General features: G+C 35.8%; 1 protein-coding gene across 2 annotated transcripts; it reads right to left on the bottom strand.

The window, feature by feature from the left end:
- Nucleotides 1-223: 223 nt before the first annotated feature.
- On the bottom strand, nucleotides 224-10,699 carry LOC138329522 (zinc transporter foi-like). 2 transcript variants are annotated; one of them, XM_069276564.1, is made up of 5 exons: nucleotides 10,384-10,699; nucleotides 5,064-5,208; nucleotides 3,598-4,597; nucleotides 1,702-1,889; nucleotides 224-1,394 (listed from the first exon to the last, which is right to left on the bottom strand). In XM_069276564.1, the coding sequence occupies exons 3-5, from the start codon at nucleotides 3,656-3,658 to the stop codon at nucleotides 1,242-1,244; spliced, it is 402 nt and encodes a 133-aa protein (XP_069132665.1). In that variant the 5' UTR covers nucleotides 3,659-4,597; nucleotides 5,064-5,208; nucleotides 10,384-10,699; the 3' UTR covers nucleotides 224-1,241. The 2 variants fall into 2 exon arrangements, with proteins under 2 accessions (XP_069132665.1, XP_069132664.1); XM_069276563.1 differs by having other exon boundaries at nucleotides 3,598-4,484.
- Nucleotides 10,700-16,860: the final 6,161 nt, after the last annotated feature.

Genomic DNA, 16,860 nt, shown 5'->3' with positions numbered 1-16,860 from the left:
ATTTCTTTTTCGGGACTCAATTAATTATTTTTAATATTTTCATCTTGGAATAAAATATAAAGTTCGAACTTTTCAACGATGGTAATGGTGTAAAGAAAGAAATTTTTGTAACTGAAGAAAATATCAATTTGTCTGCTGCTGTTTTTGATAGAGAAAAAAAACCATTCGTCAGCGGTGGATCATTTTAAGTAGTCCACAGAAAATACAAGGAATTGATAGATAATATTTTTTATCATTTAATGCCAACTTGGAATATTTCTTTCTAATCTAAAACAAATACTAGTTGGTATTCCGTATTTGCATATTTCAGGGTTATCTGTCCTTGAGGGTAGACAAAGAGACGTGAATGTCGGTCACACAATAATGACGTCACGATGGATACCTACCCGCAAGGGAGGTAAATATGTAATGTGCAAAGACGGAACATTTTACAATTGATAAATACATGTATGTCGTTTTAATTTTAAATTATCTGTGACACTTTCATTATTTCATTGTGCAATGTATCTGTAAACACATTTAATGACAAAGAATTATGAAATGTGCTCTATATAAATATCGAAGTTAATAAAACAACTTCATATAATATAAAAAATGTATGGACACTTTATATATAAGTGTATACAAAAATACTGTCAACAATTTGTTTTTATAAAAAAGAAGTAAATTCATCTAAACATTTAAAGAAAAAAATCACATGTATTGAATAGTTTTTATGTCATTTTATCATTGTCAAAAATGGTTTATTATGCATGGAAAGCACCTATATAAAACAGTTATGATGTTATTTCGTCATTGTCAAAAATGGTATATGATGCATAGAAATCACCCGTATAAAATAGCTCAAGTATTGGTATAAAGGTTTGTAAAAATATGTATATATTTATGATTCCATCACATATCATTTTGTAGAGGTTTCACAATATATTTTGAGTTTAAGGCAGTAAATCTACATTGTAGGTATAAAAAGGTAAAACTGTGTCAGACGATTTTAGGAAATCCACATAACAAAAAATAAATAATTGGATGTTAAAGAAATCAATATTTCAACACTTGTATCAAAATCCTAACCAATATTAACGCCAAAAAAGGAACTATTTCCATAAGCCTCTATCTCGTTTAGGGGCAAACTAAAAAGAGATTATTTCATAAATACATGTTTTACAGCCATGCAGTTGATAATTTCTCGTGCTGGATTCAGGATGTCTTGCATTCCGTCATAATCCTCGTGTGAAACATTGTTATACTGGTTCCAGGATGTTCATCAGGTTCTTTTCATACAAAGCAATGAGAAGCAAAATGGAGACCCCTAGGATCATTCCCATGACCTGCAGGACGAGGTGGAAGAGTGGAGTTCCTCCTTGCTTTGTGTTCACGGTGGTGAGCTCTGGCAGCTAGTAAAGAAAACAAACAGTTATTGTTGTGATTCATTGAAGTAATTTAAATGTTTGAGATTTGTTTTTAGCTTCTATGAATACTATTTTACTTACAATTCATGAATTCATATCAAGTTCACCAAATTTTAAATTTCCACAAATCTCATTAAAATTCTATTCAAAAGCCATCATAAAGATACAAGGGGAGCTTACATGACCGAAGAATTTGACTTTGTGTTTCCAGAAATATGAGAATAACTATTTAAGGAATATTTACTATCTAATTAAAACATATCGTTAAGTGTATTTGTAGAGCCAATTTTACCATGTCTATCAGTGCTATGTAGAGGAACATTCCATCCACAGAAATATACACCCACGTGATAGAGTCCCCAATGTTTCCAATGAGAACGCCAATCACCATGCCGATAAATGCCAGCACCGTAGACACAGTACTATATATGAGTGCCGGTTTTACCGTCATTCCTGCTTTCAACAGTACAGCGAAATAACCTGGTAACAAAATACACCAACCGTAAGTATAAAACTAATTAAACATCCTAATCTATAGTAGTCCATTTTCGATCAATTATGTTATTGCGTTTTCAATGTATGGATCGGTCTCAAAACACATCTTTCCAATAGCTCTTGTAGTCACAAAGCTCTTAGAAGATTACGCCTTTATGGCAAAACGAAATCACCATGTTCCCGTAAATTTATGTCAATAAGATCGGTATTGTTTCGCGCGTTCATATGCAAATGCCAGTTTTAACCCGTTCTTACATCTATACTCTATTTTAGTAAAACATGGAACACACTGAAGGACACAGTGTTAAACGAAAGGTATGTACAGATTTTGCTTTGTTTTTTTCATAACAAGCATTATCAAAGTAAATCGATGAAACTATTCTACCAGCGTTTTAAACTGTTATCAGTAATATTTGATCTACATGTATTTATCTAGTAAGTATTTATAATATTTTAATATGTCAGTTAAAAAAATGTAATTTTCTTACTGATTTAAAATGTTTGTCAATTGAAGATACAAACAATGAGAACAACTATTTGTTGTAAAAATATGACAGAGAACAATTTGAAATATACGGAATCTAGTCGTAGGAAAGATAAGCATCGCGAGATGTAGTCAAACAAGAACTATAAAACATATAAAACATACCAATTTCATGTGGTAGCTCATGACAAAAGATGGCCACGGATGTACTAAACCCCCCCCCCCCTCCCCCCCAGTAACTGAACTAGTAAAGGCAGCTCCGGTCGCAAGTCTATCGCATAAATTGTGTACTCCATCGCCAAGAAGAACCATCCATGCAAGGGAGGCAACTGTAGTTGGTAGTACATGGGCGTGGCCGTGCGGGGATCGACACAGGGCATCACTGGAGTTCATCTCGTCAACAAAGTCATTGGTGTTGTAAGTTTTGTGTTCAAGTGAACATCTCTCCAGAGACGACTCAAAGAAATTTTTGAGTGCTATAAAACTAAATGATATTGTACTGTACGATTGTTTGAGAAAAAATTGCAATGTTAAGCATTTAACAACGATGAGTACTAAAAATCAAGATATAATATATTGTAATGTTCGAATATTTGAGAAATTATTGCAAATTTTAGTTTTCAACAACCTTTTTTCACATAAAGAAAGGGAACAAATTCTGAAAATCTCAAAGGGCCACCACCTTTCCGAAACGGCTTTTAATTTTTAAAATAGGAATGTAAAACGAGATCAATAATTTTGTAGAGTCGCAGAAGTTATTAACTACACGTTGACTAGCACACTTATCATCACCTTCAGAACTGTTTAATTAGAATAAATAAAATGTTAATTTTCATAACGCGGGTCGTTTTATGTTTCCCGCCGTCGTCCTAAATGCCGCGCGGTAGTTGACTATCACTGCGCCAGACGGCAAAACAGCGAAATGAATCTCCACTGTTATCGTACATTAGACAGGAAATCTTGCATATGTTTGGTGTTGTAACCTCATCTTAAACCATCGATATATATTTTCTTTTGTTATTTATGTTTTTAAGAAACCTTTAAATTTTGCTCCGGAAAGGTAGTGGGCCTTTAAGTACTCACCAGACAAGTTAGAAAAAATTATCAGTTTTTTATATTCTGTCACTCCTGAAAAATCATTTTTACTCTTCTTTCATAATTACTGGCTGATTCTATTATTCAGTTTAAGAGGTGAAGAATGGAAATTACCTTTCTGTCCTGGATGGATGCCTATGACTTGTTCTTTACAGTCTAGATCAATGGCAGGCATTAATTATTAAATCATTGATTTTCAAGCATTAACCACTTTTCAGACACAATTAATATGATAGTTGTGAATCATTACAGCTGTAGTTGCTATGGTAACCATCCTAAACATGGATAGAGTATTCAAATTTGAATATATTGTCAATATCAGCTAAGTGTTTCATCTAGAAAAAAAAATAAAACGAATCATTGAACAAACTTTATATTTCCCCTAAAGATGTATATCAGGTGCTTACCTATTCTAAGCCCATATTAAAGTTTTTTCAAGATTGCGTTTTATTGATTCACACGGAAAAATATTACAAATTCCAATTCGCTTAAGAGCTGGGATGAAAACAAAAATCGTCCATTATTATTGAATTAGTGATGTACACTTAATACTTAAATGCTACAACTTTAACTATTTTTCTTAACTTAGCTTAAAGATTTATGGATTTGAAAAGGGTCTAAACCATACATAGTCCTTTCAAGCACTTTTTCATGCAATATACAAAACAATAGAATATAACGATAGGTTCGTGTATTATTCCCAATCTTACAACCTTCATATTTGACAGTGTAAATTATTTTGCCAATGAAATGTATACTAACTGTTCTTACCTTCTTTCGATTGTGCTTGAGGTTGGTAATAATAGATAACAGTCTCTCCATGGTGAAGAAAACAAAAATGGCCGCCATTCCACATAGGCCCTTCAGGACTGCCGTATGATGCTCGTCATCTTCCTCACTGTTGCTACCATAATGATGGTCATGACAACCCACCAACGCTTACATAAAATACCATCATGTACATATCGTATACGTTACATGATGCTTCAGTCTATTCATTCCTACAAAAGAAGGACTTGAATTTGATTCATTTCTCAAACTGCCTTTTTTGCCAATGGGGGTTGAAACACATGGTTGTTACAAAACCACTGCAAATGAATCCAATCCATTCGTTCTAAAAACAGAAGGAGGGTTTAATAATTTAGCTACAGTTCCCCTATACATATTTCCGCGCCATTCCCGGATTTCGTTTCATTTAGTTGCGGTGGAGGGGATGTTTGAAGTTTGGCCTGAACTAGAACATCTTTTGTATTTTTAATTCATTTACACTGCATTTAATTCATAAACGTTCTGCTTCTTTAGGAATGAAGGATTTTGGTCTAAAGCATCAGTACGTTTATGGTAAATAGTTTTGTATAATTTGTGAGTCTGGGCTCTTACGGGGTCAGAAGGCCTTTCGACCAGTGTGTCCGGACAAAAAAAAGGCAAATGTTCTAATCGTGGGACATATTGTGATGTGTGGTTGGGAAGCTGACCCCATACTCGTTTAAAATGCATCTGGCTCCAGCTATCTTTGTGAAAGGTGAATGCCAAACCACTGTGTCCTTGGAACATCCATACATATTATCTGAATTACTTACGTGGGGTAGCAGATGTAACATGGCATCCCCTGATAGAGCGCCCACAGCTAGAGCCACAAGGAATGCTTCATAATCGGCACGAAAGTCACTCCCAGCAGGCCAACCATACTGATGACAATGGTAGCCATAGTCGAATACCCTCATACTGAAAGTCATAAAACAACAAGATATATAAATGTGGTCTAGTATCCCCATACTGAAAGTCAAAATACAACATGATATACAACTGTAGTCTAGTACCCCCATACTGAAAGTCAAAATACAACAAGATATATAACTGTGGTCTAGTACCCCCATACTGAAAGTCAAAATACAACAAGATATATAACCGTGGTCTAGTAACCCCCGTACTGAAATTCATAAAACAACAAGGTATATACATGTAGCTGTGGTCTATTATCCCTATATTGAAAGTCAAAATATACAACAAGATATATAACTGTGGTCTAGTACCCCCATACTGAAATTCATAAAACAACAAGGTATATACATGTACCTGTGGTCTATTATCCCTATATTGAAAGTCAAAATACAACAAGATATATAACCGTGGTCTAGTAACCCCCGTACTGAAATTCATAAAACAACAAGGTATATACATGTACCTGTGGTCTATTATCCCCATACTGAAAGTCAAAATACAACACGATATATAACTGTGGTCTAGTACCCCCATACTGAAATTCATAAAACAACAAGGTATATACATGTACCTGTGGTCTATTATCCCTATATTGAAAGTCAAAATACAACAAGATATATAACTGTGGTCTAGTACCCCCATACTGAAAGTCAAAATACAACAAGATATATAACTGTGGTCTATTATCCCCATACTGAAAATCAAAATACAACACGATATATAACTGTGGTCTAATACCCCCCATACTGAAAGTCAAAATACAACAAGGTATATAACTGTGGTCTAGTACCCTCATATTGAAAGTCAAAACACAACAAGATATATAACTGTGGTCTATTATCCCCATACTGAAAGTCAAAATACAACAAGATATATAAATGTGGTCTAGTATCCCCATACTGAAAGTCAAATTACAACACGATATATAACTGTGGTCTAGTACCCCCCATACTGAAAGTCAAAATACAACACGATATATAACTGTGGTCTAGTACCCCCATACTGAAAGTCAAAATACAACAAGATATATAACTGTGGTCTAGTACCCCCATACTGAAAGTCAAATACAACAAGATATATAACTGTGGTCTAGTACCCCATACTGAAAGTCAAAATACAACAAGATATATAACTGTGGTCTAGTACCCCCATACTGAAAGTCAAAATACAACAAGATATATAACTGTGGTCTAGTACCCCCATACTGAAAGTCAAAATACAACAAGATATATAACTGTGGTCTAGTACCCCCATACTGAAAGTCAAAATACAACAAGATATATAACTGTGGTCTAGTACCCCCATACTGAAAGTCAAAATACAACAAGATATATAACTGTGGTCTAGTACCCCATACTGAAAGTCAAAATACAACAAGATATATAACTGTGGTCTAGTACCCCATACTGAAAGTCAAAATACAACAAGATATATAACTGTGGTCTAGTACCCCCATACTGAAAGTCAAAATACAACAAGATATATAACTGTGGTCTAGTACCCCCATACTGAAAGTCAAAATACAACAAGATATATAACTGTGGTCTAGTACCCCCATACTGAAAGTCAAAATACAACAAGATATATAACTGTGGTCTAGTACCCCCCATACTGAAAGTCAAAATACAACAAGATATATAACTGTGGTCTAGTTCCCCATACTGAAAGTCAAAATACAACAAGATATATAACTGTGGTCTAGTTCCCCATACTGAAAGTCAAAATACAACAAGATATATAACTGTGGTCTAGTACCCCCTCATACTGAAAGTCAAAATACAACAAGATATATAAACTGTGGTCTAGTAACCCCCATACTGAAAGTCAAAATACAACAAGATATATAACTGTGGTCTAGTACCCCCATACTGAAAGTCAAATTACAACACGATATATAACTGTGGTCTAGTACCCTGTACTGAAAGTCAAAATACAACAAGGTATATAACTGTGGTCTAGTAACCCCCGTACTGAAAGTCAAAATACAACAAGGTATATAACTGTGGTCTAGTACCCCCATACTGAAAGTCAAAATACAACAAGATATATAACTGTGGTCTAGTACCCCCATACTGAAAGTCAAAATACAACAAGATATATAACTGTGGTCTAGTACCCCCATACTGAAAGTCAAAATACAACAAGATATATAACTGTGGTCTAGTACCCCCATACTGAAAGTCAAAATACAACAAGATATATAACTGTGGTCTAGTACCCCCATACTGAAAGTCAAAATACAACAAGATATATAACTGTGGTCTAGTACCCCCATACTGAAAGTCAAAATACAACACGATATATAACTGTGGTCTAATACCCCCCGTACTGAAAGTCAAAATACAACACGATATATAACTGTGGTCTAATACCCCCCGTACTGAAAGTCAAAATACAACACGATATATAACTGTGGTCTAGTACCCCCATACTGAAAGTCAAAAATACAACACGATATATAACTGTGGTCTAATACCCCCCGTACTGAAAGTCAAAATACAACACGATATATAACTGTGGTCTAGTACCCCATACTGAAAGTCAAAATACAACACGATATATAACTGCGGTCTAGTACCCCCATACTGAAAGTCAAAATACAACACGATATATAACTGTGGTCTAATACCCCCCATACTGAAAGTCAAAACACAACAATATATAAACTGTGGTCTAGTACCCCCCTACTGAAAGTCAAAATACAACACGATATATAACTGTGGTCTAGTACCCCCCTACTGAAAGTCAAAATACAACACGATATATAACTGTGGTCTAGTACCCCCATACTGAAAGTCAAAATACAACACGATATATAACTGTGGTCTAGTACCCCCATACTGAAAGTCAAAATACAACACGATATATAACTGTGGTCTAGTACCCCATACTAAAGTCAAAACAACATATAAACTGTGTCTAGTACCCCCATACTAAAAGTCAAAATACAACACATATATAACTGTGGTCTAGTACCCCCATACTGAAAGTCAAAATACAACACGATATATAACTGTGGTCTAGTACCCATACTGAAAGTCATAAAACAACAAGATATATAACGTGGTCTAGTAACCCCCATACTAAAAGTCAAAAAACAACAAGATATATAACTGTGGTCTATTATCCCCATACTGAAAGTCAAAATACAACACGATATATAACTGTGGTCTAGTACCCCCATACTGAAAGTCAAAATACAACAAGATATATAACTGTGGTCTAGTAACCCCCATACTGAAAGTCAAAAAACAACAAGATATATAACTGTGGTCTATTATCCCCATACTGAAAGTCAAAATACTATACAAATATTTCATGGGTTACTGTGCTCTAGTTCATAATATTTAACCCGAGGTGAGGCCTCGTGAGTGCAATATAACATTTGTTGATTACCATCACCGAGGGGTAAATATTATGAACTAGAGCACAGTGACCATGGAATATTTGTTTTATTACATAATCACCAGTTTTTCAGTTGAATGTTTTTTTATAAAACGAATACGACAATCACAAAATCATCAACACCGTACCGTATGGAAAAAAAACTTAATATCCTATTGAAGATTAACGTATAGCCCACGTACGTCACGTTGTAACTCAGGTTTGGATGTCTTATTGTCTGTTTTCACATTATTAGACCTGCTTACAGCCATTTGATGTAATTCATTCATCGTGTCCGTCCTTTACTCGGTACAGTAAACGTCTACATGACGTGCTTGATTCGAGATCTATAAATCCAGCGCGAAATTGAGCGTGAACCTTTGTGACGTCATAATAACGTAACTCACTGTTACTCGCAATTTCTCGGAAGTTTTCTACAAAGCTAGACAACAACAGCGAGGTGTTCCTAAAGCCGTGCAATATAACATCTCGAACCGTGCAATATAACGTTTCCATGGAAGCGTGCAATATAACTTCGAACCGTGCAATATAACAAGGTTTTATTGAACGGTCGGTGTAATAGTTGAAAATATTATATTTCTGCATATATAGATTGGTGTAAACAAATTATGTAATAAAACAATATACATAACTGTGGTCTATTATCCCCATACTGAAAGTCAAAATACAACAAGATATATAACTGTGGTCTAGTACCCCCATACTGAAAGTCAAAATACAACAAGATATATAACCGTGGTCTAGTACCCCCATACTGAAAGTCAAAATACAACACTATATATAACTGTGGTCTAATACCCCCCATGCTGAAAGTCAAAATACAACAAGGTATATAACTGTGGTCTAGTACCCTCATACTGAAAGTCAAAATACAACAATATATATAATTGTGGTCTATTATCCCCATACTGAAAGTCAAAATACAACAAGATATAGATATATAACTGTGGTCTAGTACCCCCATACTGAAATTCAAATTACAACAAGATATATAACCGTGGTTAGTACCCCCATACTGAAAGTCAAAATACAACACGATATATAACTGTGGTCTAGTACCCTCATACTGAAAGTCAAAATACAAAATATGTAACTGCGAATATATAAATAGGACATAATATGTCATCCTTGATATCCTATGGTTTACTATCACTGTCTTTATATCCATCCTGGACCATTATATAGCATAAATGAAGGTAGTTCAGGGGAATTAACTGTCTAATTACAGAACAGCAGAAACTCTCTTAAACTCTCAGAAACTAACAAGAACCACGTAGAACTTCAAAGCAACACAGAGCATCATGGTCCGCTAAACTTTCCTTTATTATTAAGCTCCCCCTAATATATAGTCTGTATATAAGGCAAAAATCATAATGATTTAGACAGGTTTACCGAACTAAGTGAATCACTATATTTCTATGTACATCAAAGGACCAGATTTAAAAGAAACGAAAATGGAAAATCTTAAAAAAGGCTAAAATTTACTTTTTTTGTGAAAACTATATGGAATTTCCAGGTAGCTATTTTCTGAGTCAAAATGGCTGAAACCAGCCAATCGGCTTAATATTTTCATCCGTGACTGACTACCTGATCATCCATTGTCACACACATTGCCTTAAGTTTTGCTATAACATAGTCCAGGGGTGGATATTACGTAGTATTTATTGTAACCCCTGGAATATCAATGATGATAATATCTATTGTCAGCATTTTAAAATATTGACTTTGTCATAGAATGTACAAAACATATATAATCGTGCATGATATTTTTACCTTCAGTCGGTATGTCGCTTAAGTTTCCTGAGGAGCGTTGCTGAACTTGACTACCACCACCATTGTCTTCTGGACACTTGTCCCGGGAAAGAGTGGATACTATCCCCGGGCACACCTATATCAACTCTTCAGTAGTTAATTCACAATGTCTCGCCTATGTGGATGTGGAAGCCGATAAAAAGGTTATCACACTGATAAAAAAAGTAATAGTATGGAGGCTGAAGTTGGTTCCGAGTTCCGAGTTCCGTTTTACTTAAACGGAACTCGGAAATGGGAGTTGATCGAAAACTAAATTAAAGTGGATTGATCAATATTAATCCATTAAAAAAGCCAATAGGCAACATTTCTAATATGTCTTAGGCATATAGAATGATTTTATCTAAAATGATAGAAAATTTCCTTAAACGGAACTCGGAACTGGTTCCGAGTTCCGTTTTAAAACGGAACTCGGAAATGGGAGTTGAGTTGACCGAAAACTAAATTAAAGTGGATTTACCAATATTAATCCATTAAAAAAGCCAACAGGCAACATTTCTCATATGTCTTAGCCATATAGAATGATTTTATCTAAAATGATAGAAAATTTCCTTAAACGGAACTCGGAACTGGTTCCGAGTTCCATTTTACATAAACGGAAATAGATGTTCTTTGGAATTGCAAAAAAATAGGAAAAAAATATGACAAAACACAAGAGAGAACATTTGTAATATGTTCAAATTACATAAACTGATTTTTTTAAATGTCATTTTAAAAAACAAAACTCTTAAACGGAACTCGGAACTGGTTCCGAGTTCCGTTTTACTTAAACGGAACTCGGAACTGGTTCCGAGTTCCGTTTAGCTTAAACGGAACTCGGAACTCGGAACTCGGAATCAACTTCAGCCTCCCTCTGCATACTCCATTTTCCGTAGTTAGTTGTGTAACTTACGAAAATATAAATTGTGAAAATTACAACCTGTGAACAAATCCCAGTACATGGTAGATCGCCGTGTGACCAAGACAATGGGGTCATACCTCTCGTTAGCGCCGGGAAATACTTACCGTGATTGATTGATAGTCGTTCAAATAAGAAGTGAAATTATTTAACCTGGAATATTAAGCATGACATGATGGATGATTAAAAATATCTTTACGATAAATATTGTTGTTGATCACTAAAATGTTTGATTTCTTATTATCATGATAATGTATAACAATTTAAACAAGATAATTTAAATAAGTAAAGATAATCACATTAAAACACACACAAATGCACCAATAAATATATGCACCTTTTTCATTATAGTCCATACCAGAAATAAAAGAAATCGAAACAATTCTACAAAATATTACAGCCTCGATAATCTGGATAATGCGTATTACAATAACCGTTCTAAAGTTTGATCTCCTATCAAAAACCAATGTACTAAAACTGACTGCAAACGTATCTTTTGACAAAAGTCTACAGGTAAACGCCCGCGGCTATGATCTGGGACAGCCGGATATATGACACAGATTGCTCTATTGTGAAGCAGTGGAAATCCGTCCGTATTATTGTGAGAATTTTATTAATGAAAACGTATATGAAGAACGCCAAATACAGATCCTGCTGACGGCTTCTGGACAATATTCTATATAACTTTCCATAGAAGTATCTTCTGACAAGGATTTATTCGTCCTTGCTTCCGGCAAGGATTTATAAGCTACATCAAAGGCTGCGCCGGCGGATATCAAAGGAAAATCAGTCGTCGCCCAACGTCACGGTCAGTGCACAAACACAAAAGCGCCTGCCTTGGACTTCCCCAAACCCCAGTGTGACTTATCCTTCTCATGTACGTCCTTGCTTCCGGTGACCAGAGTGTCGTCTGTGGATGAGGCTTGCGTATAAAGGCAATCTTCATTAGACAATGGGTATGAAACTCATATTGAGAAACCGATAAAGTTACTTTTTTCAAACATGAATTCCTGGTAAAATATTGGTATAGCTATGTAGCGGTCGTAAGCTAAATTAGAGACGATACACTATACATGTACGTACACAAGACCGGTTTTGTATACGTAAGTCATAACAAATTAGTTATTGACCACGGACATTTTTATTTAGACATGGCTTTAGTTTTAGACAGGTAAGTTTAGATAAGATCGTCATAATTCGGACGGTCAAATATATTTAAGACTGAACGTGGATAATCAGTGATGTTTTTCGAAAATGGTGTAAAAATTCAAATTAGTAGAGAAACGTTAAGGCGCGGGATAAGGGAATTTGGAGTCCATTGAATTATTTGTCATGTTCGTCTCGTCGAGATCTAGTAGAGACTACACGTGGTTCTTCAATATTTGACTCGGACTCGGTCTCTTCATTTGGCCGTCTCTATAATATTAGACTGATTACTAGATCCCGTTGCTGAAAATTATACATTCACTATAAAATTAAATTAAAGAATCATCAATTGTTTAGTGGCTATATCTCGTACGTATACATTTGAGGACCCGGTCGTAAACATTCTTCGACCTCACGCTATCCTTACTGAGGAACAGTGCCTCTATAACGTACCGGGCCGGTGATTGACAGCTCAACTACGCAGTAGCACACGAGGTGTGATGCCCCCCGTGGCTAGGTAGGACTGACCCGGGGTCCCCGCTCTGCGCAAGTTTGATTGACACTAAACTCTGAATTTAAAAGAACACGCTGAATATAATCGGACACGCTGAGTTTTCGGTCTTCACTCTGAATATAACCGAACATGCTGAGTTTAATATGACACGCTGAATTTAATCGGACATGCTGAGTTTTCGGTCTTCACTCTGAATATAACCGAACATGCTGAGTTTACTCTGACACGCTGAATATAATCGGACATGCTGAGTTTTCGGTCTTCACTCTGAATATAAGCGAACATGCTGAGTTTAATTTGACACGCTGAATATAATCGGACATGCTGAGTTTTCGGTCTTCACTCTGAATATAACCGAACATGCTGAATTTAATCTAACACTCTGAATATAATCTTCCAGTCCGAGTTTTCGGTCTTCACTCTGAATATAACCGAACATGCTGAGTTTAATCTGACTTGCTGAATATAATCGGGCATGCTGAGTTTTCGGTCTTCACTCTGAATATAACCGAACATGCAGAGTTTAATCTGACACGCTGAGTTTAATAGTACACTCTTGAGTTTTCGGTCTTCACTCTGAATATAATGTAACACGCTGAGTTTTCGGTTACAATTCTGAATATAACCTGACCACACTGAATATAATCGTGACACGCTGAAAAACTCAGAGTTGTTGCTTAAAACTACCCAAAAACGAGGAAATTCAGAGTTTTATATTCACCAGTGTTTGCAGTTATAGTGATAATAGTGTGAGCGGAATTTAATACGTTTAAGGTTTGTTATTAAAAATATTTATCCTCCACTAGGTTGAGATTATACCTAAATACGTTTTACACAATGACTACATTTCGAGTAATAACGTATAACTATATACGAGGAAATGTACCGATTTACCGGCACATATACTTAATGTTTACGGGTATATAACTAAACCACTGAACAGTGTTGTATGTGAACACCAAAGAACCTTTAGTTCGTGGTAACTTTTAAAACAACTTCCTATAGTTTTTGATAATTTTATACGTTATCAAATCACATCGATATATTCATATGGAACTGGTCAACAGTGTCACTATTTCGAAACGTGATGCAATCGTATTCGCTAGAGCTAATCGTTGTACAATGTATATGTAAACCCGTAGTATGTAGTTATATATAGAGATATGTAATCGTGTTGATTTATATGATAAACGGATTGTTATTCTCTAACGGTTTGTAAATAAAGCCATTGTTGCAGTGTTTCTCTATTTTATATTTATAATTTAGGGATGTTCATCTTCAAACGTTTTTGCTACGGAAATCTGAATTCGTGTGTTATTTATGTGTGCCAACTCTGTGGTTCTATAGTAAACAATAAAATTCTTATTCAATATATACGTGTATCATGGAAATATAATATTCCTGAAGGTTTGACGAAACATGAATAGCATAGTTAATAAGTGATCTTAATCGAAATTTACAAGGTAGTGTGTGACCTGGTTTAGTAGCCATTCTCGGTGTTGTTTACACAACAGGTTGAAACTTGTTTGACTATTTCTAAACGTGATGCAATCGTTGCCGTTATCAATAGATGGATTCCCCAATGACGATTTAAATAAATGTGAAAACCTATATCGATTAGAACCCCCCTCTTCCCATGACGTCATCGATCGGTAACCCCTGTTGAAGGGGGGTGTCATAGGGAGGTGCCAAGGGGGTAGTAAGGATTATATAGGAGGTGCACTGGGTGACCCTGCGCAAAAAACCGGTACTTTTGTACTACTCGCGGGGACATGTCACATTATAGCGCCCTCTTTCCGTTATGGACTTGTGACATCGCCCTAATCCAGTACACATAATCCATGCGTGAAAAACACCTCAGTTGTTCTAATTACTTAATATTGAATTATAATTTTATGTTTGATTAATTCCTACTATGCAATCTATTGAGTATAATTGTGTCTGATTAAAGGACCGGAGTCCTATGGCGTTCGTGCGAAGAACACAAGCTCCTGTCACCAGTAACTGGCATCACTTGAAGGGTCCACATGATTTTTTTAGTCGGAAAGAGCTTCCTGGATATCGCGGGGACATGTCACATTATAGCACCCTCTTTCCGTTGTGGACTTGTGACATCACCCTAATCCAGTACACCTAATTCATGCGTGACAAACACCTCAGACTTTGTTAGTAATTGTGCTGAAACTTACCTTTTCCTCAGCTGCATATATTCCAAGGGTTCTGATGCTTCTCGTTCCGGGGTCTTCTGCAGAATGACTTATTACTTCATTTACGCCTGTATTTTTCACATTATAGCACCCTCTTTGATTAAGACATCCACTATGAGATGGTCTTTGATTGAGACGTCCGCTGTCAGATGCTCTTTGATTTAGATACCCTATTTAAATCAAACACCATCCCGGCCATATCATAGCGGATCATCCACGTCCGTATTCCGGATTGTGTTTCTCATAATTGACGAATTGGCTTTTCGATATTTCTATATACGATATCACGTGATCAGACTAGTGATGGTACGAGGTGTCCTATAGGTTGGAATATGACTCCGAAATATATGACGTCACTAAGCAAATCACTACATGTATATATATCGCAGTCATAGAGTTTTAAATTATTAAAATGTATTCAACTCCTTCAGGAAAAGACAACAAACTACCACCACTACTATTGCTATTATGGATGAACCGATGTCACTCCTTACTCACATTGTTACCTTGTCCTTGACAAGACTTATTACAAGAATCCTAGACGAGTTAATAGGAAGGATAATTTCGATATGCATAGACGTGGTAATAGGCCGGTTGTCAACGGTATTGGTAGATGTGATGATGGCCTGGTTTGCGATGTTAAACATACATCCAGTAATGACCAATCTGATGAATGCCATCGCACATATGGTGATAACTAGGTTATTGACGATCGTTGTTCGTATGGTGATGGCTAAACTTCGGACAAGAATAATGAACACGGTAGTGGCGAGATTGCGGACAGCAATAGTCTGATGATTATCAAGAAGGATCTAAAATTTACTCATTGACTTCGATTCGGACTCGACATTGCATCAATATTCATTCTGAGAAAGACATCCACGATGAAAACGTAATGTCATTAAAGACGAAACACTAGTCAATTTTGAAGATTATCTCGTCGCCGACATCAAAGAAAAACTTACCTGCTGAGAGCATAATGCTATATTTCACGACATTGTACGATACGTGCGGCTCCTAGAGCTGTGTCATCACACACGCTGGCTTCTTTAGATTGTCTGTCTTCAGTTCCTCATCAATCCTTAATAAAACAACTTACTTACCATACAATATTCAAATTTCTGTGATATTTTCAAATAATATTGGCCAGATTGATTGCGGCAATGCACACATGTTTATCATTCAGCCTTTGATTTAGGCATCCGCTATGAGATGGTCATTGATTTAGACATCCGTTACGAGATGGTCTTTGATTCAAGAATCCGCTATACGATGGTCTTCGATTAATACACCATATATGAAATGCTCTTTAATTAAAGCAACCACTATGAGATGGCCTTTGATTAAGGCGTCCGTTATCAGATGGTCTTTGATTTAGACATCCTATCAGAGATGGTCTCTGCTATGAGATGGTCTTTAGTTTAGGCATCCATTAGGAGATGGCGTTTGATTCAGACACCGTATATGAAATGCTCTTTAATTAAAGCATCCACTATGAAATGGTCTTTGATTGAGGCGTCCGCTATCAGATGGTCTTTGATTTAAACATCCTATCAGAGATGGTCTTTGATTTAAGCATCTGCTATGACATGGTCTTTAGTTTAGGCATCCACTAGGAGATGGCGTTTGATTCAGACACCTTATATGAAATGGCCTTTGATTAAGACATCCACTAT

Source organism: Argopecten irradians, chromosome 8 (genome assembly GCF_041381155.1).
Source record: "Argopecten irradians isolate NY chromosome 8, Ai_NY, whole genome shotgun sequence".
Taxonomy (NCBI): domain Eukaryota; kingdom Metazoa; phylum Mollusca; class Bivalvia; order Pectinida; family Pectinidae; genus Argopecten; species Argopecten irradians.
The sequence above is the reverse complement of the archived record's forward strand: the minus strand, read 5'-3'. Positions and strand labels throughout refer to the sequence as shown.

Coding starts and splice junctions, on each gene's coding strand:
- LOC138329522 (XM_069276564.1), bottom strand. CDS start 3,658: ATGCCTGCCATTGATCTAGACTGTAAAGAACAAGTCATAGGCATCCAT. Junction 1,890..3,597: donor CATCCATCCAGGACAGAAAG/GTAATTTCCATT, acceptor TTTTGTTACCAG/GTTATTTCGCTGTACTGTTG. Junction 1,395..1,701: donor ACATAGCACTGATAGACATG/GTAAAATTGGCT, acceptor TTTCTTTACTAG/CTGCCAGAGCTCACCACCGT.